Raw genomic sequence first — 24,490 nt, 5'->3', positions numbered from 1 at the left:
CATGGGTTCACCAATCTCTTGTCCTTCTACAATAAAGTATTTGGGGCGGTAGACAGAGATGAAAATTATGATGTAATCTATCTTGATTTTAGTAAAGCGTTTGACAAAGTTCCTCACCAACGACTGTTCCTTAAATTACAGGCTCACGGAGTAGACGGTAAAGTTTTGAACTGGGTCAAGGCGTGGCTTAGCAATAGGAAGCACCGAAGAGGCGATGCTTCTGGCATTTTGCTTCAGCTCGGTGGGACGACCTGAGGATGTACTTTTCCGATTTCCCGTGGAATGATTATTGCTTCAGGATAGAGACCCCTCTGTGTGCTCAGCGCATCACAGAGGTGATTATCTCTGGAATGGAGGCATACATTCCTCGTTCTTTCTCTACTCCTCACGCTAAAAAGCCTTGGTTTAATCACGCTTGTTCTCGTGCTGTCAATGATAGAGAGGTAGCTCACAAAAGGTACCAGAGCCTTCAAACTAATGCTAATTATGAACTTTACATTTCTGCCCGAAATCGTGCCAAATCTATTCTCCGACTAACCAAAAATTCTTTCATTAATAGAAAATGTCAAAACCTTGCTTTCTCTAACTCTTCCCGTGACTTCTGGCATCTAGCCAAAAACATCTCCTCCAACTTCACTTCTTCATCTTTCCCTCCACTCCTCAGTCCTAACGGCAACACTGCCGTCTCATCTATCTCTAAGGCTGAACTCTTCTCTCAAACTTTTTCTAAAAACTCCACTCTGGACGATTCTAGGCATATTCCTCCTACTTATCCCCCCTCTGACTCCTTTATGCCTGTTATAAAGATTCTTCAAAATGATGTTTTCTATGCCCTCTCTGGCCTCAATCCTCAGAAGGCTTATGGACCTGATGGAGTGCCTCCAGTTGTCCTTAAAAACTGTGCCTCCGTGCTGTCACCCTGCCTGGTCAAACTCTTTCGCCTCTGCCTGTCAACATCTACCTTTCCTTCTTGCTGGAAGTATGCCTTCATACAGCCTGTACCTAAGAAGGGTGACCGCTCCAATCCCTCAAACTACCGTCCTATTGCTTTACTTTCTTGTCTATCTAAAGCTTTTGAATCAATCCTTAACCGGAAGATTCAAAAGCACCTTTCCACTTCTGACCTTCTATCTGATCGCCAGTATGGGTTCCGCAAGGGGCGTTCTACTGGTGATCTCCTATTCTTAACTGACTCTTGGTCATCCTCTCTTAGCCGTTTCGGTGAAACTTTTGCTATTGCGCTGGACATATCAAAAGCTTTTGATAGGGTCTGGCACAAATCTTTGCTTTCAAAACTACCCTCCTACGGTTTCTATCCTTCTCTCTGTACCTTTATCTCCAGTTTCCTTTCTGACCGTTCTATTTCTGCCGTGGTAGACGGTCACTGTTCTTCTCCTAAATCTATTAACAGTGGTGTCCCACAGGGTTCTGTCCTATCTCCCACTCTTTTTCTGTTGTTCATTGATGATCTTCTTTCCAAAACGAACTGTCCTATCCATTCCTACGCCGATGATTCCACTCTGCATTATTCAACTTCTTTTAATAGAAGATCCACCCTTCAGGAACTTAACGACTCAAGGCTGGAGACTGCAGAACGCTTAGCCTCAGACCTTACTATTATTTCCGATTAGGGCAAGAAGAACCTGGTGTCCTTCAACGCCTCAAAAACACAGTTTCTCCACCTATCCACTCGACACAATCTTCCAAACAACTATCCCCTATTCTTTGACAACACCCAGCTATCACCTTCCTCAACACTAAACATTCTCGGTCTATCCTTAGCTCAAAATCTCAACTGGAAACCTCATATCTCATCTCTTACTAAATCAGCTTCCTCGAGGCTGAGCGTTCTGTACCGTCTCCGCCAGTTCTTCTCCCCTGCACAGTTGCTGTCCATATACAGGGGCCTTGTCCGCCCTCGTATGGAGTATGCATCTCATGTGTGGGGGGGCTCCACTCACACAGCTCTTCTGGACAGAGTGGAGGCTAAGGCTCTTCGTCTCATCAGCTCTCCTCCTCATACTGATAGTCTTCTACCTCTTAAATTCCGCCGCAATGTTGCCTCTCTTTCTATCTTCTATCGATATTTCCACGCTGACTGCTCTTCTGAACTTGCTAACTGCATGCCTCCCCCCCTCCCGAGGCCCCTCTGCACTCGACTTTCTACTCATGCTCATCCCTATACTGTCCAAACCCCTTATGCAAGAGTTAACCATCATCTTCACTCTTTCATCCCTCACGCTGGTAAACTCTGGAACAATCTTCCTTCATCTGTATTTCCTCCTGCCTACGACTTAAACTCTTTCAAGAGGAGGGTATCAGGACACCTCTCCTCCCGAAACTGACCTATCTTTCGGCCACCTCTTTGGATTCTTTTTAGGAGCAGTGAGTAGCGGGCTTTTTTTTTATTAATGTTTGCTTTTTGTGTGCCCTTGAACTGTCTCCTTTGCTGTAAAAAAAAAAAAAAAATAGTGCAAATCAATGGTAAAAGATCTGACTGGGGATGTGTTACGAGTGGGGTCCCAAAGGTTCGTTATTAGGTCCACTTTTGTTTATTATATTTATTAATGACTTAGATACAGGAATTAGTAGTGAAGTCAGTAAGTTTGCAGATGATACCAAGATCGGTAGAGTAATTGAGTCGGATCAGGACACTAGTATTCTCCAGGATGAACTAAACAGATTGTATGACTTGGCGGATAAATAGCAAATGGAGTTCAATGTAGCGAAGTGCAGTATTCTGAGAATAGGTACGAACAACCCCTCACATAACTGTTGCTTAAATGACGCTCTCATAAGCAGGTCTGGGTGCGAGAGAGATTTAGGGGTCTTAGTGAGCTCTGATCTCCGTCCAAGGGCACAATGCATTCAAGCTAGAAATCGAGCAAATAGGGTACTGGGATTTATTTCAAGGAGCGTAAGCAACAGAAGCGCCGAAGTCTCCCTCAAACTATATTTAGCATTAGTTAGACCTCATCTTGACTATGCGGTTCAGTTCTGGTCACCTTACTATAGAATGCATATCATAATGTTAGAATCGGTGCAGAGGAGGATGACTAAGATGATTCAGGGGTTGAAAAACTTGCCATACGAGGAAAGACTCAAACAGTTAAACTTGCATTCTCTAGAAAGGCGAAGGGTGCGTAGAGACATGATCGAGGTTTATAAATGGATGAAGGGCTTTAATAAGGGAGACATTCATAAGGTTTTGTTGGTAAGAGAACCGGGAAGGACACGAAGTAATGGGTTTAACCCGTAAAGGCCGACGATACCCCCCGCGTCTACCCCTGTTAGTATACATATAAATACATCAGCATGTGAAATATTTTTGCTTAGCTCCCCCTGGTTGCTTCAGAATAATCGCCGGTAGTTGGAGATTGTGGTGGCGCGTGCAACCCTCCGAGCTGGGCTGGACTGCTGAGGTGTCAGACTCGGTCCGTTGTGCGCCCAGGGCTTTTGCCGGTCTATTATGGGCCTGTTTGTTTGTTATTGGACCCTCTGTGACAGTGGGGCAGTCACAGTGTGATTTTTTTCAGGCGTAGGAGGACTGGCCGCCTGCATTGGACCCCCGCATAACTTGCCCTCGTGCATCATCTCCCGACATCATGGCAGCCTTTTTGGTCCCCCTTGGACGTTTAGGGGCACGTTCAGAAGCAGCAGCCGTTGCTACAGCTGCCGTAGCACTCGTTGTTGGTGTGGCAGAGGTGGTGGTCACTTTACTGGGGTCGGTCTATGGGACAGAGGTAGGGTGCGTGTGGGAGGTGGTGATGGTCAACACAAACACAAAAGAACACAAAGGAAGAACAAACAACAGCAGACCTGCTGGTCCTTACGAGGTTGTTTGTGACAAGCTACACTAACTATCTAATCAAAGGTGGAAGATGAAGGACAGCAAAGGCGAAGGCTCCTCCCCACCCCCCCATCCCTCCAGCCAAAGCTGGCAGGAAAGGAAAAAGAACCATGCAGCATGGAAAAACTGCATGGAATTTATGTAGGAGGAAAGAACTACCATTACTGCTACCACTAACCGGGCAATAAAAGCGGACAAGGACACCAGTATTCGAAAGAACTTAACGTTATTACGACAATGAGTAATATCTTAGTTGCTGGTTGGATTCAAAACACTTGTCTCATCTATTCTTGAAGGCCGTAACTGTTGTACTATCAACGACATCACAAGGTAGAGAGTTCCAAACATTAACAACTCGATTGAAGAAGAAGTGTTTAGCTTCGTGCGACGAGAATCTTTTACCACTTATCTTCAAATTGTGATTTCTTCTTGTTCTATTTGATCGATCAATTGTAAAGTAATCTTCCGCATTAATATCACTGAATCCTTTGAACATTTTAAACACTTCTATTAGATCGCCTCGCATTCTTCGTTTTGATAGGCTTAATAAATTTACTTCTTTAAGCCTTTGTTCATATGACAAATTTCTCAACCTAGGAATCATCTTTGTTACTCTTCGTTGGACCCGTTCCAACTTTTCTATGTCTTTTCTGTAGTAGGAGACCAAAACTGTACACAGTACTCTAGACGGGGTCGAACCAACGAATTATACAGTTTTAATATTACTTTTTCCGATTTATTATTAAAGACTCGTCCGATGAAGCCAACCAATTTGTTTGCAGTTTCAACTACCTCTGAACAATGCTGACCGGGCTTTAAATCGCTTGATATAGTGATTCCAAGATCCTTTTCTTTACTTACTGCAGAAAGTTGTTGGCCATTCATTACGTACCGAACGCGATTGTTATTTCTTCCGATGTGCAACACTTTACATTTCTCAACGTTAAATTTCATTTGCCATTGATTGGCCCAACGTGCAAGTCGATCTATATCTGATTGTAAAGCTTCTTCGTCGAGTATCGCAGTTACTTTACTAGCAATTTTTGTGTCATCAGCAAATTTTGATACTTTGCAAATGAGCCCATCATCGATATCATTAACATAAATTAAGAAGAGCATGGGGCCAAGCACTGATCCTTGAGGTACGCCGCTTTTGACATCGAGCCAGTTAGATGTAACACCGTTTAGAACTACTCTCTGTTTCCGCTCAGAGAGCCAGTCCGCAAGCCAATTGTGAATGTTACCCGAGATACCGTGCGCCAGTAGTTTGCTGAGCAATCGTTGGTGGGGGACCTTATCAAATGCCTTTTGAAAATCCAGATATATGATATCTACTGATCTGCTTTCATCGAACACCTCAAAAATATAGTGAAAAAATCAAGTAAGTTAGTCAAACACGAACGTTTACTACGGAAGCCATGTTGCGAATTATTTATTATATTATTTTCTTCGAAGAATTTCACCATATTGTCGCGAATGATAGTCTCCATTAACTTACAAACAATAGATGTCAGGCTAATTGGTCGATAGTTTCCTGGATGAGACTTGTCCCCCTTTTTGAAAATTGGTGTGACATTTGCAAGTTTCCAATCCGACGGAACTTTTCCAGCTGTTAAAGATTTATTGAATATGATGGAGAGCGGTTTACAAATTTGATGTTTGATTTCTTTTAAGACCCTAGGGGTAATTTTGTCTGGACCAGGAGCTTTGCTTACTTTAATCTTTTCAATTGTGCGTAAAATGTCACTTTCTACGATGAGCACGCCATTAACATCTTTTCGGTCCTTCTAACCTCCGGCGGTTGAGGTGATAAACAATCTTCGTCGGTAAATACGGATGCGAAAAAGTTATTTAGGATTGTAGCCATTTCATTTTTATCGTTCGTGTGGTTACCATTATCATTAGCAAGCGGCCCGATGCCACAAGTGAGTGACTTTTTTTTATTATTTACATAGCTAAAAAATTCTTTAGGATTAGATTTACTCGTTTCCGCTATATATTCTTCAAGATTTTTCTTGCTTCGTTTTATTAATTTCTTGGTTTCGCGGCGAATTCTGTCCAACTCTAGTTTGTCAGCCTCGCTCTGAGATGATATGTACCTACTGTATACGAGTTTTTTAAGAGATAGGCTATTTTGAATTTCGTTATTCCACCATTTGGGTTTCTTCTTAGAAGCTGAACGTCTGTTACGATAGGGTACGCATATGCTTATGGCATTGTTCAATATTGTGGTGAAGGCCCCCCAAGATTTATCAATATCTGTTTCCGCCGTGATTTCAGTCCAGTCAGAATTATTCAGAATTGATCGGAGTCTTACGAAATTCGCTCTCTGATAATCAGGCACCTTTTCTTTACTAGGAGTTACTTTACTTTCTTTCATATTGATGCTGAATGTGATTGTTCGGTGATCGCTAGAACTAAAAACTGGACCAACATTTACTTCGTTAACTAGATCAGCTGTCGTTGAAAAGATAAGGTCAAGTATATTATTTTCCCGAGTCGGTTCTTGAACGTGTTGATGTAAATCACTTTCTAGTAAATTTGTGTACAGGTCGAGCCCTGTATGACAGTTCAACGGTTCACCCCATCTTTTCACTGGCAAGTTAAAGTCCCCAACAATTACTGCCTCGGAACTGCTACTTGTTTCTAATAATAATTCACTTAATGCGTGGTCGATATCAAGAGTCTGCCTTGGCGGTCTGTAGATAAGTCCAATTACTATTTTACGAGATTTATTTTTAATTTCAATGAAGAAAGTGTCTACATTGGTTATAATATCTGTTTTCACGGATACTGGATGGAGAGAGTTGTGGATATACAAGATAACGCCTCCACCCTGTCTGTTCTCTCTTTCATGACTAAAAATGGTATAACCCGGTAATCTATATTCCGCAATGAAATCTCTATTTGAAGTGTCTATCCAAGATTCTGTGACTCCGATGATGTGATAATGATTTGTAGCTGCGAGGACTTCTAAGTCTTCAAATTTGTTACGTAGGCTACGAGCGTTTACATAGCAAGCTTTAATGTGATTCGAGTCAGGAGTTTTGCGGGTTGAGTGCACCCTTACGGTGGAGCTGCTGGTGTCCTCGCCTCCGCGTTTTTTGGCTTTCGAAGAGCCACTTGGTCACAGAGCAGCCTCCCGAAACGGGCTGCTCCAACAGGGTTTAAGTGAATGCCATCAGGAAGGAACAAGTCTGAGTCGTAGTAAAAATTGTTCCACAAGTTAGCGAACTGGACGTTTTCTTGTGAGCAAAGGGACTGAAGTCTGTTGTTTGTGCTGAAGGCCTTACTGTAAAAGCTAGATTCGGCACCGACCCTCGGGAGGATTCCTGAAATTATGATGTTACCGGCATCCGTTTTACGTTTATACTGCTTGATCATGCGGCGGTATTTCTCAAGCAGTTCCTCAGAAAGGGTTGTCTTTACGTCATTTGTCCCCGCGTGAATGACAAAGAGGGTGTTTCGGTCGGCATTTCTCGTGACATCATCGCACGCTGCGGTGATGTCGTCCAGTCTGGCACCTGGATAGCCGCGGCGACAGTGTAGACATAAGCCTACTCCTCAAGCCAAATTAGCAGCGTTACCAATGATAGCGCAGTTTTGATACGCGCGTAAAGTAGCTGTCTCATAAGGGACCTATCAGCCTGCGGTGACGCAGTCCCATATGGGACCTATCAGCCTTTACGGGTTAAACTGGATAAATTCAGATTCAACAGCGACATAGGCAAAAATTAGTTTACTAACAGAGTGGTGGATGAGTGGAATAGGCTTAGCAGTCACGTGGTGAGTGCCAATCCAATTGTCACATTCAAAAATAGATTAGATAAATTCATGGACAGCGATATTAGGTGGGGTTAGATATACGGGAGCTTAGGTTCAAAGGAGCGCCTTGTACAGGCCTACCGGCCTCTTGCAGACTCCTACGTTCTTATGTTCTTATGTTCTTATGTCATTCGCAACGAAATAGCTCTCGACTTCCTTAGCAAGTCCCCTGACATACCTCTCCTTGTCTATCCTCAGAAGAGCTCTAGACCTACGCGACAGAGCCCTATATTCCTCCCTTTTCCCATCAAGCCTCCCCGACGAAGGGGAGTCACCTTGTCGTGGTGACGGGGCTTGAAGCGGGATTGGCGGCATCACCTATACCGAGGTAGCTTGCCTACCTCGATAGGGTTCGATGTCCTCGTGGACCAAGTGCTCCCCACTCATCACTAGTAGAGGAGGCCTACTGGTGATGTTGCCTGCGCCCGCCCTTTTACCACATAGGGCAGGACAATTGTTTCCCCTCGTGTTTGCCGTGGATGTAATTCCCCTCGGTGGGCAACACGCTCCCCCGGTGGGAGGGTTGGGGTAAGACGGGTGGTTCAGTGTGGCCCCGCTGAATCAATCGGCTGGTCATGTGTTGGCTAGGGTCAAGCGGTCACTGCTGGGTGGGTGATCGCAACGGTCCCGTGGCCGCCGTTAACGCCTGGCAGTGGCTGCGTATACTTCCCCAATACACCTGGGGCTGTTGGGTGCGGTCTGGCCCCAACGTCCAGCCTCCCCTTGTTGGGCTCCATGGTGGGTGGGGGCTTGGGGAAGTGAAAATCTAATTCTAGTGTATATGTTTAAATACTCTGCCCCGGCCTGCCTGTCTTCCTGACGTCCGCCATTCCCCGAATACTCCAACACGGTCCTCTCTTATCGCCACCTTGGAGCCTTTCACTGCTCCTGGTGGTTGCCTCTAAGAAGTCCCTACCCCCTAGACCAGCATTTCCCAACCTGGGGGAAATTTTATAATTCCGGGGGGAAATTTAACCTGAAGGAAATATAAATTACTAGCAATTAGTCAGCAGAAACGGAGTGTCAGAGCTATTGATTGACTGATTTGTGTTATTAAGTAAGTAAATGCTTTTTATGTATTGTATTATTTGTGTTAGTAAGCAAGTACATTTCGTGTTTTGGCTACTTTTTTCCTCGTCCACATGAAGGGGGAAATACGGGTGGTTGAAGTTGATGAAGGGTGAAACGACAGAAAAAAAGTTAAGAACTATTGCCCCAGACTCTGGGGCCTAGAGGGTCTGCCCAAGATAAGTTCGTGCGACAAAAATGGCCACAGAATAGTTCACGTAAACCTGGCGGCTCCCCAGTCTTCCAAATATAAGTTATGCCTGGTATATATGAGCCTGTTTCTTATGAGAAGTATGTAGTAGTAAGTCTGTGAATGGCTGCTCAATAAACGACCTCGACATTTTTTAAGTACACCGTTCTCTGGTCAAGGCTTGCGGCCGCGAGCCCAAGATCATACCACAAGGGGACGAGAGCTTGCTGGTTGAAGTATCGTCACTTGAGGAGAGCTCAAAGTTCCGGGTGCATTAGTGTCCTGTTCTCCCCATGCCACCATGAACACATCTCGGGGAGTTGTCTTTTCACGGGACTTTCTCCGCTACTCAGAAAAAAGGTTGGTGGACGAACTCATAAACTTCGATGTGACTTCAGTGGAACGAGTTCAATGAAAAGTAGAAGCAGTACTGACACCTACGCCAGCCCTGTTCATCACTTTCAACAGATTAGTACTTCCCAAGACTGTCAAGCTGGCCTGGTTAAATCCTAAAATGTGAAGTGCTACATCCCCAACCCAAAAAGATGATTTCATTGTCAAGCGTATGGTTACGTCACCCAGACCTATCGACGCTTGAAAAATGAACTTGCAAAAGTCATGGATGACCACGGTGACGACTGCCCTGGCCCTGTGCGGTGTAACCGTTGTGGTGAGCCTCATCCTGCTTCATCAAAGGAATGTGAGCGCTCCATGTTTGAAAAAGAAGTACTTAACATACGCAAAAAAGGAAAGGGTGCCCTTTGCTAAGGCGAAACAACTTGCCCTCACCAAGATGTCCAGCTCCGGAATGACATATGCCGCTGCCCTTACTGCCCATGCTCATCGCTGTTCTACCATTACTAAGTCTGTTTCTCCCACAACTTCAGTTTTGCCTGAAAAGGGTGCCCTGACGCCTGCTGATGTCAGAAGCGCACGCGCAGTGAGGAGTCCATTTGGGACACCCCTCCTGCTAAAGTGCCTTCTCCAGCGCCCGCTTCTGGGTTGCTGGAAGAACCCCGGGTGCCTGGTGCGGCCGCCACCCTTGCACCAGCAGCTCCGGCTGACCCTCAGCCGGTGACCGCTGGTGCGCAAGGTTACGGTGCGGCTCTGCTAACTCCGGACAGTCTGTGCCGGAAGATCCACCCATGTCTCCCTCCCTTGTCGCTTCGTCAGGCTGGCGGAAGGTTGGGGATGGGGGGCATGGTGAGAAAGCCGTCAGCAGTAGCAGTAGGCCAGGGAAAATTAGGCACTCCCCGGCCAGTCACATCAGTCATTGGGCCGAAAAAAGAAAATAGTGCTGGGACCAACCCTCCAACGAGAGACCACTGTTAAAATGGAAAGGTCACTCTGCGGGGGCACCCTGAATAAACAAAAATAAAACTCAAGATCATACAATGAACTGCCGCGGGTTGCGAGGAAGCTGGGAAGAACTCCAGCTACTAATAAAAGACTCCCAGTCGCAGTGTCTGTGTCTCCAAGTGACACTGTTAGGAGCATACGCTCATCGTCCAACCAAGCAATTACAGTACCACATACTCGCCAAAAGATTACCCTGCCTGGTCAAACTCTTTCGCCTCTGCCTGTCAACATCTACCTTTCCTTCTTGCTGGAAGTATGCCTTCATACAGCCTGTACCTAAGAAGGGTGACCGCTCCAATCCCTCAAACTACCGTCCTATTGCTTTACTTTCTTGTCTATCTAAAGCTTTTGAATCAATCCTTAACCGGAAGATTCAAAAGCACCTTTCCACTTCTGACCTTCTATCTGATCGCCAGTATGGGTTCCGCAAGGGGCGTTCTACTGGTGATCTCCTAGCCTTCTTAACTGACTCTTGGTCATCCTCTCTTAGCCGTTTCGGTGAAACTTTTGCTATTGCGCTGGACATATCAAAAGCTTTTGATAGGGTCTGGCACAAATCTTTGCTTTCTAAACTACCCTCCTACGGTTTCTATCCTTCTCTCTGTACCTTTATCTCAGTTTCCTTTCTGACCGTTCTATTTCTGCCGTGGTAGACGGTCACTGTTCTTCCCTAAATCTATTAACAGTGGTGTCCCACAGGGTTCTGTCCTATCTCCCACTCTTTTCTGTTGTTCATTGATGATCTTCTTTCCAAAACGAACTGTCCTATCCATTCCTACGCCGATGATTCCACTCTGCATTATTCAACTTCTTTTAATAGAAGACCCACCTTCAGGAACTTAACTACTCAAGGCTGGAGGCTGCAGAACGCAGCCTCAGACCTTACTATTATTTCCGATTGGGGCAAGAAGAACCTGGTGTCCTTCAACGCCTCAAAACACAGTTTCTCCACCTATCCACTCGACACAATCTTCCAAACAACTATCCCTATTCTTTGACAACACCCAGCTATCACCCTCCTCAACACTAAACATCCTCGGTCTATCCTTAACTCAAAATCTCAACTGGAAACTTCATATCTCATCTCTTACTAAATCAGCTTCCTCGAGGCTGGGCGTTCTGTACCGTCTCCGCCAGTTCTTCTCCCTGCACAATTGCTGTCCATATACAGGGCCTTGTCCGCCCTCGTATGGAGTATGCATCTCATGTGTGGGGGCTCCTCACAGCTCTTCTGGACAGAGTGGAGGCTAAGGCTCTTCGTCTCATCAGCTCTCCTCCTCATACTGATAGTCTTCTACCTCTTAAATTCCGCCGCAATGTTGCCTCTCTTTCTATCTTCTATCGATATTTCCACGCTGACTGCTCTTCTGAACTTGCTAACTGCATGCCTCCCCCTCCCGCGGCCCCCTGCACTCGACTTTCTACTCATGCTCATCCCTATACTGTCCAAACCCCTTATGCAAGAGTTAACCAGCATCTTCACTCTTTCATCCCTCACGCTGGTAAACTCTGGAACAATCTTCCTTCATCTGTATTTCCTCCTGCCTACGACTTGAACTCTTTCAAGAGGAGAGTATCAGGACACCTCTCCTCCCGAAATTAACCTCTGATTTGGACACTCCTTTAACCTCTGTTCAGGAGCAGTGAGTAGCGGGCCATTTTTTCTTTTTTTTTTCTTTGCGCCCTTGAGCTGTCTCCTTAGCTGTAAAAAAAAAAAAAAAAAAACCTCAGGAGGTACTTGTCTCTTCATTTCCAACAACGTAGCATATGCTCCCCTCTCCCTTAGCACTTCATTACAGGCCGCTGCTGCTCGAATTCATATAACACGCACCTACACTCTTTGTTCTTTGTATCTTCCACCCAGGGATTTTAACAGCCGGCATACACTATGGGAGGATAACATCATCAACCCAAGAGGAGCCACTGTCGCATCTGTAACTGAAGACCTTGAATTTATGTATATTGAACACCGGTCATCCAACACACTACCACATGCAAACTGACACAGTCAATTATTGACCTCTCACTCAGTTCCCCCGATGCTTATCTGGACTTCAGGTGTGAATAATCAGAGGATCTACATGGCAGCGACCACTACCCCAACTTCATCTCCCACTCCACCTTCCAACCGTCACCTCGATTACCGCGTTGGAATTTAGATCGGGCAGACTGGGAGCTTTTTCGAACCATGAGTCACACGGAGACGACAATTGCTGACTTTGAGACAACCGAGGCGGCAGTTACCTTTTTTACGGCACATATTCACCGAAGGGGAGAATTTATAATCCCACAGACAACGGGAAATACACCACGCCATGGTGTCATGGTGGTCTGACGAGTGCAAACACGCAGTGACTTGCCGTCACCGGGCCTTCAACCGTTACAAAAAACATATGACAGAGTTCAACCATATTGTCTACAAGAAAGCACGAGCACAAGCATGCCGGACACTGAAAGAAGCATGACGATCATTTGCCAGTTACGTATCCGCACTTAATTCACAAACACAAATGACACAGGTGTGGAAGAAGGTGCACAAAATAGCAGAAAACTTTTCATCAAGCCCACCACCTGCACTCAACAATAATATAATATCAGGGAGCGCCGAAGTCGCCGATGTCATAGCAAGATAATTTGCTGTTGTGTCTGAACGGGACTGAAGACCTCCCGAAGTACGCCGGCACTTGGAAGAACAAGAGAGACGCCAGCTACACTTCTCGTCTCCCAACTCAAAAATATACAACGCTCCTTTTTCCATGCGCGAACTACAATCAGCTCTTTCCCGCTGCAACGACACCTCGCTGGCCCCCGATAATATCTCATATGCCATGATCCGACACCTTAACTCTAACACCATGACCCTTCTGCTCCAAATATACAACAAAGTCTGGCAGACTGGGATCATACCAACTGGGTGGCACAAATCCATTGTACTTCCCATCCGTAAACCTAAGAAGGATGGTTCACATCCTTTACACTACCGACCCATTGCTCTAACATCCAGCCTATGCAAACTCCTGGAGAAGGTGGTAGACTTTCGCCTAGTACACAATCTAGAGAGCAATGGCCACCTATCTCCTTACCAGTCAGGGTTTCGGAGGATGAGATCAACAGTAGACGCCCTCGTGCGTCTTGAGTCAGCTATCTGCCGCTCGTTTGTAGACAGACAACATGTGGTGTGCATCTTCTTTGACCTCAAGAAGGCTTACGGCACGACATGGAGATATGGGATACTAAAGCAGTTTCATGACTTTGGTCTCCGTGGACGGATGCCAAAGTTTATTGAGGGATTTCTTGTTAGGAATTAAGGGTTGTCCAGGAGGTGACGGTAATCCGGGAATGAAGCGGAACATCGTGAGCGAGCAACGAGCCGTCTACGTTTCATCATTACCTCTACATAACTTAAGGCCGGCACACCTCAGCCGATCCACTTCAGACCAACCTGTTGTGAAATCCCTACTTAACATAAGTATCCTGTATCTCGTTCCTGTTGGGCCCATCCGGGAGGGGGTATTGGGGTACTTATTGGGATAAACAAATTGGTAACTACTTAAGGTGAGTCTTAGGGTGTGATGCTGGCCTTACATGTGTGTTGCGTACAATAAATTCACAGTATAATTTCAGAACAAGTGTATAACAATCGGTAAAATAACCGGCCTAGCAACGGTCGTGTTGCCGCTTGACAGAGTAACAGACTGATTCCTCTTCAAAGAGGCGGCCTCCTTCTCTATCCACTTATCACTGCCGCCTTCTTTTAAAATTCTAAAGGTCAGCTGCGCAAAACTAGATATGCGGGTGGTATTAGTCGGCCACTCGTACGTAAAACATTTGGAGCGGCTGTCCGGGTGGCAAAGAGCTGTGACCTTGCATATTGGGGAACCAGTAGAGCTCGAATTTGAGTTCAGGTCCCAGCCCGGAAAGGATTACCAATACTTCCTGGACAACCCGGGGGATATTGATGCCATAAGCAACCTCAACCCCGAAGTGGTAGTTATTATTCTTGGAAAAAATTATGTTGTCAATTCAGTGACTAATGGTGAAATAAACAGCAGAGCTAGTGCCTTCTACAGAAGGTTGAATCAAGTAGTTAGCCCAAACTGCCCGAATTGAACGAGAAGTTCAAATGGAACCAAGGTTCTGCTCCGCTGGCAATAGGTTCAGGAAACCAGAGCCTGTTGAGCTTAACCAGCGGAGGATGGTGTTAAATAATCATCTGAACAAGACCTTGAAAAAACATAAACTGATATATATATATATATATATATATATATATATATATTTTTTTTTTTTTTTTTACATCAAAAGACGCGGCTCAAGGGCAACAAAAGGGGTTAAAAAAAAAAAAGCCCGCTACTCGCCGTTCCCACAAAAGTAAAAAGTAAAGAGTAACCAAAAAAGAGGTCAACTTCGGGTGGAAAGGTGTCTTGATACACTTTTCTTGAAAGAGGTCAAGTCATAGGCAACGGGAAATACAGACGAAGGAACACTGTTCCAGAGTTTACCAGTGAAGGGCATGAAAGAATGGAGATGGTGGTTAACTCTTGCATAAGGGGTTTGGACAGTATAGGGATGAGCATGAGTAGAAAGTCGTGTGCAGCGAGGCCGCGGGAGGGGGGGAGGCATGCAGTTAGCAAGTTCAAAAGAGTAGTCAGCATGAAAATATCGATAGAAGATAGAAAGAGAAACAACATGGCGGCGGAATGTCAGTAAGAGGAGGAGAGCTGATGAGACGAAGAGCCTTAGACTCCACTCTGTCCAGAAAAGCTGTGTGAGTGGAGCCCCCCCACACGTGAGATGCATACTCCATACGAGGGCGGACAAGGCCCCTATTTATAGAAAGCATATGTACGGGGGAGAAGAACTGGCGGAGACGATACAGAACGCCCAACCTCGAGAAAGCTGATTTAGTGAGAGAGGAGATGTGAAGTTTCCAGTTGAGATTTTTAGTTAAGGATAGACCGAGGATATTTAGTGTTGAAGAATGTGACAGCTGGGTGTTGTCGAAGAAAAGGGGATAAGTGTTTGGAAGATTGTGTCGAGTTGATAGGTGGAGAAACTGGGTTTTTGAGACATTGAAGGACACAAGGTTCCTTTTACCCCAATCGGAAATGATAACAAGGTCTGAAGTTAAGCGTTCTGCAGCCTACGGTCTGGAGTCTTGTAATTCCTGTTGAGAGGGTCTTCTGTTGAAGTGAAGCGCCCCAGCAACTTGGCTCACAATGTTTTTAACAATGCAGAGAGAGAGAGAGAGTGGACAGGTCAGTTTGTTATGGAAAGAAGATCATTGATGAATAACAGGAAGAGAGTGAGTGATAGGATAGAACCTTGTGGAACACCACTGTTGATAGGTTTAGGGGAAGAACAGTGACCGTTTACCACCGCAGAGATAGAACGGCCAGAAAAGAAACGAGATAAAGGAAGAGAGAGAGGGATATAATGCAAAAGAGGGCAGTTTAGAAAGCAAAGACTTGTGCCAGACTCTATCGAAAGCTTTCGATATGTCTAGCGCAACTGAGAAAGTTTCACCGAAACGGCTAAGAAAAGACGACCAAGAGTCAGCTAAGAGAGCAAGAAGATCACCAGTAGAACGCCCCTTGCAAGACCCATAATGGCGATCAGATAGAAGGTCAGAAGTGGATAGATGCTTTTGAATCTTTCGGTTAAGGATTGATTCAAAAGCCTTAGATAAGCAGGAAAGTAAAGCTATAGGGCGGTAGTTTGAAGGATTGGATCGGTCACCCTTCTTAGGCACAGGCTGTATGAAGGCATACTTCCAACAGGAAGGAAAGATAGATGTTGATAGGCAGAGGCAAAAGAGTTTGACCAGGCAGGGTGTCAGCACGGATGCACAGTTTTTTAAGTACAATAGGAGGCATTACATCAGGTCCATAAGCCTTCTGAGAGTTGAGGCCAGAGAGGGCATAGAAAACATCACTCTTTAGAATTCTAATAACGGGCATAAAGGAGTCAGAGGGGAGATGAGTAGGAGGAATTTGCCCAGAATCGTCCCGAGTGGAGTTCTTACAGAACGTTTGAGAGAAGAGTTCAGCCTTAGAGATAGATGAGACGGCGGTGCTGCCGTCAGGGTTAAGGAGAGGAAGGAAAGATGAAGAAGTGAAATTGGAGGAGATATTTTTGGCTAGGTGGCAAAAGTCACAGGAAGAATTAGAAAAAGCAAGATTTTGTCACTTTCTGTTTATGAAAGATGTCTTTGGAAGAATTAGAGGAAGCAAGGTTTTGACATTTATTATTGATGAAAGAGTTTTTTGTAAGTCGAAGAATAGATTTGGCACGATTCCGGGCTGAAATATAAAGCTCATGGTTAGCAGGAGTGCGAAGGCTCTGGTACCTTTTGTGAGCTGCCTCTCTATCTTTGACGAGAACTAGTGATGTCGTTGCGCATGTAAGCAGAACATCCAGCTTTGGGTTGAAATTTAGGACAGAGATAGTAGGAGGGAACAGAGTAGAGATTGCTGTCAGTAGCCTCAGAAACCTGTGTTTCGGTGAGGAAAAGAAGGTAAGGTTTAGAGGAGAGACGGTGTGCCACAGAATGAAAATTAGAACGAAGACCGCGAATATTGCAGAAATTGATAAGAAAGAGGTTTGAGGAGTTATCAAGACACCCCTCAAGTCGGCAGCCAGAAGGGGAGTCCTCCCTGGGGGAATTTGTGGTGCCCCCCCCAGGCGGGGACTCCGTGGCAGACAATATAATATTGCTGGGAGCGGCCACCTACTTGAATCATCCCAAATACTTTGAGGACGGAGTCCGTCTAAAGAGGGAAGGACTACTCATATACCATATAGCCATCATTGGAGGAATTAGGTACGCGCTCAGCCACCGGAAGTAATTCGGATTTGGTGCGATAGCTTTTGGCTTCATTCACTTGAATGTGCCGGGTTCGTTGCATTGAATCGTAAGGACCGCTTTGGCTGGGAGTGTGCTTTGTTTTATTTATCTGCAGATAACTAGGTATTATATCATTTACCTCCCCTGCTGTGAATAATTTAAGGAATTTTAATAGGTGATTTTAAAGTTAAATTTTATTGGTAAACACATTTTTTTTTAAATCTTTAATTATGTCTGGATCTGGTAAGGAAAAATTGAATGAGGAGGTTAACCCCAATGAGTTGATCAGTTCATTACGCAGAAAAGGGGTGTTCACAAACGCAAGGTCACTATTAATATCAACACTTTAAATGAATTCAATGAAGTTATCCAGTTGTCACCTTCTTTCTGTAAAAACCGATTAAAGGAAATTGAAGCTGAAATAGACCAATTCAAGAATTATGATAAAGAAATTAATAACCTAATGGAGCAATATGATTTGAGTATTCATAATGAGTACTTTTATAATGAACTTGACTCCCAAGTAGAATATTCAGTGCAAACCAGCACGGACTTGGATCAGTATTACGTGAAAGCACAAAAAGACCTTGCTAGTAATACTTCAGCTGATAAATTCCTGGATGTAATGACAAACTTAAACCTAGGTGAAGGGAAACCTCCCCCTCTTTATTGTGAAACTTTTTGAGGACAAGAAAATTATAAGTTTACTTTTAATACTTTTTTAATCCAATTTAATATTGTTATTGGTTCCAGAAAACAATCCTACCTGTATGGGTAAATAATGGTAAACAGAAAACGGGCTCTGCGACCAGTTCAATTACTTGAAACGGATCGTCGTAAATTGAAGAGCTAAATATCACTGTGCTAAAACTTGAAACCTTCCTAAATTTTCAAAAAATTGTGAGACTCAAACTTCATGAAATAAAAATAACTCAGTATACCACGGAATAAAACGTATAGAGTCTATACGTTTTATTCCGTGGTATACTGAATTATTTTTCTTTCATAAAGTTTGAGTCTCATAATTTTTTGAACATTTAGGAAGCCTTCAAGTTTTAGCACAGTGATATTTATCTCTTCAATTATAGACAACTATAGACAATGCTGTCACGAGGGAGACAGTTAAGCGAAAGAAAATCAATGTGGTAAAACTCATAAAAAAAGTTTAGTGTTTCGGAAACCTTCAAATCAGCGTCCTGACTCTCAACGACAGCAGAGAGAGAATCCACACATTCTACACTGACACCAAACACGAGAACCCACCATAACTCGGGATGAGGACGCTTAGGAGAGCCAGCGTGAGTGTGTACCATCCAGCCATTGTCTCTCGTGTGTGCTTATCTGTGTATCTGTGTGTGTTTTTATGTGGTGGTCCAATACGAACAGATGCGACTCACTGCACCATAAGGCAGCGCTCCCACAGACTGTTTATCAGTTATTCTCAAGGTAGTACTAGGGTTCCAAGGTTCACAGATACGATGAATGGAATTAATGTCCTCAAAACATACTCAGAAAATAGTAAAAATCCATAGACAGCTTGAGAGAGAGAGAGAGAGAGAGAGAGAGAGAGAGAGAGAGAGAGAGAGAGAGAGAGAGAGAGAGAGAGAGAGAGAGAGATGGAAAAAACATGGAAATGCAGGCAACAGAAAGCCTATTGGCTCATTACGAGGTTGCCCGCTTTGGTGATTTAATCTGCTCGACAGCCACTTGGGGCCTGGGGAGCAGATGAAAGCACCTCGACATTGAGGAGCAGATGAAAGCACCTCGATATTGAGGAGCAGATGAAAGCACCTCAATATTCAGCTTACTCCCGACGCAGCGAAGTTAGGTCGATTCTGTATTTGAAGGAATTGATAGTATTCGCATTTACTACTTATGAAGGAAGATTGTTCCAGTGACGGATGACTCGGTTTGAAAAAAAAACTCCTTCCGATGTCTGTGTTACATCGACTAGATTGAATGGGTAAACCGTTATTTCTAGTTCTTAGGTTGGTTTGCAGTTCAAAGAATTTGGAGTAATCGACGTTATTGAATTTTTTCAGATACTTGAAGACTTGAATCATATCCCCTTGAAGGCGTCTTTTCTCCAATGTAAAGAGATTGAGTCGCTTGAGTCGTTCCTCGTACGGGTGAGCCCTTAAGGCTGGTATTATCTTCGTGGCGCGTCGTTGAATCCTTTCCAGTAAATCAATGTCCTTTCTGTAATTAGGAGACCAGAACTGTACTGCATACTCGAGGTGCGGTCTTACCATGGAATTATACAAGGATAGCATCACGTCTGGCTTTTTACACTCGAGGTTCCTCGCTATGAACCCGAGCATAGTGTTTTTTTTTTTTTTTTTTTTTTACAACAAAGGAGGCAGCTCAAGGGCACACAAAAAAAGAAAACAATAATAAAAAAAAAGCCCGCTACTCGCTGCCCCTAAAAAAGAAACAAAAGAGGTGGCCGAAAGCAAGGTCAAATACGAAAGGAGAGATGTCCTGATACCCTCCTCTTGAAAGAGTTCAAGTCGTAGGCAGAAGGAAATACAGATGAAGGAAGATTGTTCCAGAGTTTACCAGCGTGAGGGATGAAAGAGTGAAGATGCTGGTTAACTCTTGCACAAGGGGTTTGGACAGTATAGGGATGAGCATGAGTAGAAAGTCGAGTGCAGCGGGGCCGCGGGAGGGGGGGAGGCATGCAGTTAGCAAGTTCAGAAGAGCAGTCAGCGTGGAAATATCGATAGAAGATAGAAAGAGAGGCAACATTGCGGATGAATTTAAGAGGTAGAAGACTATCAGTATGAGGAGGAGAGCTGATGAGACGAAGAGCCTTAGCCTCCACTCTGTCCAGAAGAGCTGTGTGAGTGGAGCCCCCCCACACATGAGATGCATACTCCATACGAGGGCGGACAAGGCCCCTGTATATGGACAGCAACTGTGCGGGGGAGAAGAACTGGCGGAGACGGTACAGAACGCCCAGCCTCGAGGAAGCTGATTTAGTAAGAGATGAGGTATGAAGTTTCCAGTTGAGATTTTGAGTTAAGGATAGACCGAGGATGTTTAGTGTTGAGGAAGGTGATAGCTGGGTGTTGTCAAAGAATAGGGGATAGTTGTTTGGAAGATTGTGTCGAGTGGATAGGTTGGCTTTGTTGTATGCTTTTTTACAGTGATTCGCGTGTTTCAGGTCACTGCTGATAGTGACTCCAAGATCCTTTTCCTCCTGCATCGCTTGCAGATGTCTCACATTCATGATGTATGTGTGGTTACTATTTCTGGACCCAATGTGCATGACTTTGCATTTGTCAACATTAAAGGACATTTGCCATTTTTCCGACCATTCGGATTGAGGTCTTTCTGAATGATTTCGCAGTCGGTCTTTGTGAGGGCCTTTCCCCCCACCTTAGTGTCATCAGCAAATTTCGATATTGTGGATTTCAATCCTGATTCGAGGTCGTTGAAATACAGGTAACTCTCGATTTACGCGAGTTTTATTTACGCGTTTTTTTTTTTTTTAAATAACGCGGGGTCTAAAATCCAAATAAATGTTTAATTTACACGTTTTTTCACTTATACGCGATATTTTATGGAGTGGCCACCAGACGTCTCACGCAACTGGACTCGCACGGCGCCGCGGCCACACAGCTGAGCTCAGTTCTTTCCGCGCGCCACTGAACAACAATCCAGTACCCACGCTGCCACGCTACTCAATAATAGGGGCGGGCAGGTACCGGTACCAGTACCGGTACTAACGGTACCAGCTATACGGTAAGGTACCAGTACCAGACTACTCGTTATCGGTACCAATACTAGCCAGTCGCTCATGGTGTCCCTCATTTCTTCCTCACACGAGTGAGGCTGAGACTAGGTGCCTGAATGGATATCTCGGTGATATGGATATTCTCTCTCTCTCTCTCTCTCTCTCTCTCTCTCTCTCTCTCTCTCTCTCTCTCTCTCTCTCTCTCTCTCTCTCTCTCTCTCCACTGAATGAAGTGAATATTTATTTTTCGATAGAAACCTACCTCTTGTTTGATTTACATTGTTTTTGATTTACGCGACCTCTTCAAGGACACAATACTCGCGTAAATAGAGAGTTACCTGTATATGATGAAGAAAATGGGTCCCAGCATTGACCCTTGAGGCACTCCACTAGTGACTGGAAGCCAATCGGAAGGCTGTCCGTTGAGTAGTACTCGTTGTATTCTGTCGGTGAGCCAATCTCTTATCCACGCGATAAGATTGGCTCCAATGCCCACCGAGTGCAGTTTCTTAAGGAGTCGCTCGTGCGGTACCTTGTCGAAGGCTTTCTGAAAGTCCAGGTATATAACATCACTGGGAATGTGGGCATCCCAGTTCTTATATATACCTTGGAAGAAGTCTAATAAATTCGTTAGGCAGGAGCGCTTGTTTCTGAAGCCATGCTGGGTGTCGGAGATTACATTATTGTCTTCTAGAAACTTAACAAGTTTGTCTCTAATAATCTTTTCGAGTATTTTTTCTGCCACTGATGTCAAACTTATGGGCCTGTAGTTTAATGCAACGCTTTTGTCTCCTTTTTTGAAAATCGGTGTTACGTTCGCCATCTTCCAGTCTTCCGGGACCTTGTAGCAGTCAGTCTGCACCAGGGAGTGAAATGCGCGCGATTGATGTGCTCCGGGCGCTGAGAAAAGGGTTCGAGCAGCGTCGTCACGGTTAGCACTCGCGGCAATCTCTCCCTGGCTTATCGCAGTCCTGCTGCACCTTGGGGGGATCTGTTACTTGGGATTCGGCAATTAGGCGCGATAGCCTCAGCCGCTAACCCATTGCTGGGTGTTCACAGGCAGCAGCTAATGTTCCCCGGCCTGGCCAATCACAGCAGCGGCCCCTGGACCCAACCCAGAAAAGCCCATGTATTTATGGCAGCTTAACCGCCCAAGGGCGGGATTCATCAAACCATTTACCGGACCTCTGTCTGACAAGTCTCGCGGTATCTCCGCCCACCCGGTAAATCGGCATTCATCAACCACTTACCGGAGCCGTGGTAAGGCCAAAAGTTACCGCGGCTCCGAGCACCCGTAACTGAGTTACCGCAGGCGTGGTAAGTGGGTAGACACTGCCGCGGCTCATGTTCGGAGGCGATTTTGAGCCAATGTATTTTTTACCTCGTAACGTGCCCTACACCATCAGAAGCAGAAAAGCATGCACATTTAGGATCTGGGCTTATAGAAGTGATGTGACGAAAACCAGCTGAGTACGAAGGAGTTGAAGAGAAATAAATGCAAGAAAATGTGTACTCCCTATTCATTTACGTTTGATTTTCGTATGTGTATTTACACATTAATGTTACAATTTTATGCTAGTATGATGCAGAATTTTCTCAGGAAGATGATGGTGGTCTCCATTTTTCTCAAAAATGAATGTTGGGGTCAGGAAACGGGATGGGAGTGAGGTGTGTGAAGTCATCGGTTTGGGATGAACTGGGCAGACCCGTGCACGGCCTCAGGCCGGCTTCACTTGCAGGCCGCACTCTATAGTATGTAAGTCTGTGGAACTGTCCACCCACATGACTTTTCCCTACTTGTTAAAACACTGCAGAGGGAATAATGTTCTGTCTGTGACAGTCACCTCCCGTCTCAGGTCTCCAATATTCTTGCTGTGGAGTTTAATGTCGTAAAATTTTGCTCTGACCTCCTCCACACTACTCACGAAGCCACTCGATCACGCCATTCACTTCAGCACCCACAACTTCCCACGCCCACACCCATCGCTTGGCTGCACCAGTGAGGCATGATGACAATGGCCCCCTAGACAATTTTGGTTGCGAGGGGTTAGAATAATACCCAGTCTTGTGATAGCGAGGCACGCAGCTGGCGTTGGCGACGGAAAACTATGAAGGTAACATACAAAAATGTTCAGAATATAGCTAGGCTACATAAGCGAGCATATTTTTATTTCAAGAATAGATATACAAGTAACGTGCATTCATTCGTAAAAAAACGTATCTAATTGAGGGATCACCACGGTAAGTATTTGTTTTAAGGCAGTATTTACGCCTGTACTGTACAATACACATGTCTTGATTTTGAAGTCTGTGTATTAGTAACAAACGACACGTGAAAGCTGAAATACAGCATCAAAGGTCGCACGTGATTGGCTGTCCAGCCCAACCAATCGTTGCTAGGGTGCGAGTTACCGGAGCGTTACCATACCGTTGATGAATGCCGTGTTTGAAAGATGCCGCAGCTCTGGTAGCGCTCCGGTAAATGTGAGAGATACCGGAGGCGTGGTAGGTAAGATTGATGAATCCGGGCCCAAGTCTGCACCATAATGTTTACCATGTAGGCTTTCTAGCAGACAATAAACTTTTTACTGGTCCAGTTTTACAAAACTGGAAGGCCGACGCTCTGTGCTGTTCTTAGGTGCGCGCCCGCGGCTTTAATTATCGCTGCGTAGCTGCGTTAGCAACCTCGTGGTAAAACCGGGTGGTAAAACCCGGGTCAATCATAAGGCATACCAGAGCGATACCCGAAGTGGTGCGGGCCGGCAACGGGCATCAAGTGTTCAAAGCAGGCTTCTATACAGACGCCTGGGAAGGCACCCCAGGTCGCTACCTTTTTAAGTCCGGCAATGAGCCCGAAGGCACACAGACGCCGGGCAAGTACACCAGGCCGCCCCACTCTGAGTGTGAGTGGGGAGGATAACCAAGGAGTCAATGACAACCTGGCGCATCCGCTTGCGTGGTGATCCGTGGCTGTTTAGTTACACTAAGCCAGGGGGGCGGGTACCCCGTGCACAGTGCATCCAGCGGGACCACGGGGAGACCAGCCACAAGAAGTAACCATGATTTATGGCCAGCCCGCACCTCTAGATCGGGCTGGCCCACGGGACTCCCGAACCCCTGCGGGCCCCTTTACTCTCCTTACCGTTAGCATGGTAAAATCCTTCTTTCACTTGTCGGACCGAGGGCGGTACTTATCCGCATTTCTTATTCCGCCCTCACTCCCGCAGGAGTGCTAGCGGACCCGCACGCCTTCTCCACGGGGACGGAGCCCTGCTCACCTAGTCCAGTCTGGATTTAGGCAGTCATCAAGGCTTAAGCTAGGGTTCGCGCTGTGTGTTTCATTTAAAGTCCTTTGACACTCCCGCCATTTAAACCTGCAATGCCTTGACTCTCGTCGCTTCGATATTGTCTGCAGCGTTCGGCAAGGACATTTACGTGCCAGTTGTACTGCGAAGCACACAGCTTTCCTGCGAACCTTCGCACCAGGACGTCAATATCATTGCTACGTGCAAGCTGGGGTGCGCCTTACGGGTGCGGTACGCCGCCCGGGCAGAGCTTAGAGGCATCGCACAGGCAATTTGAACGACTTTTGGCGGCGCGCGACCATTTTCT

At 45.5% G+C, this 24,490-nt stretch overlaps 1 protein-coding gene across 3 annotated transcripts in view; it reads right to left on the bottom strand.

The window, feature by feature from the left end:
- Window positions 1–18,549, bottom strand: part of LOC126999199 (trypsin-1-like) — a 126,629-nt gene extending 108,080 nt beyond the window's left edge. For all 3 annotated transcript variants that reach the window (XM_050861524.1, XM_050861525.1, XM_050861523.1), the window contains exon 1: window positions 18,403–18,549. In XM_050861524.1, the coding sequence (XP_050717481.1) occupies window positions 18,403–18,460 (58 nt within the window). In that variant the 5' untranslated portion in view covers window positions 18,461–18,549. The remainder of the gene's footprint in view (window positions 1–18,402) is intronic.
- Window positions 18,550–24,490: the final 5,941 nt, after the last annotated feature.

The sequence above is a fragment of the Eriocheir sinensis genome, chromosome 16 (assembly GCF_024679095.1).
Source record: "Eriocheir sinensis breed Jianghai 21 chromosome 16, ASM2467909v1, whole genome shotgun sequence".
Classification (NCBI taxonomy): domain Eukaryota; kingdom Metazoa; phylum Arthropoda; class Malacostraca; order Decapoda; family Varunidae; genus Eriocheir; species Eriocheir sinensis.
The sequence above is the reverse complement of the archived record's forward strand: the minus strand, read 5'-3'. Positions and strand labels throughout refer to the sequence as shown.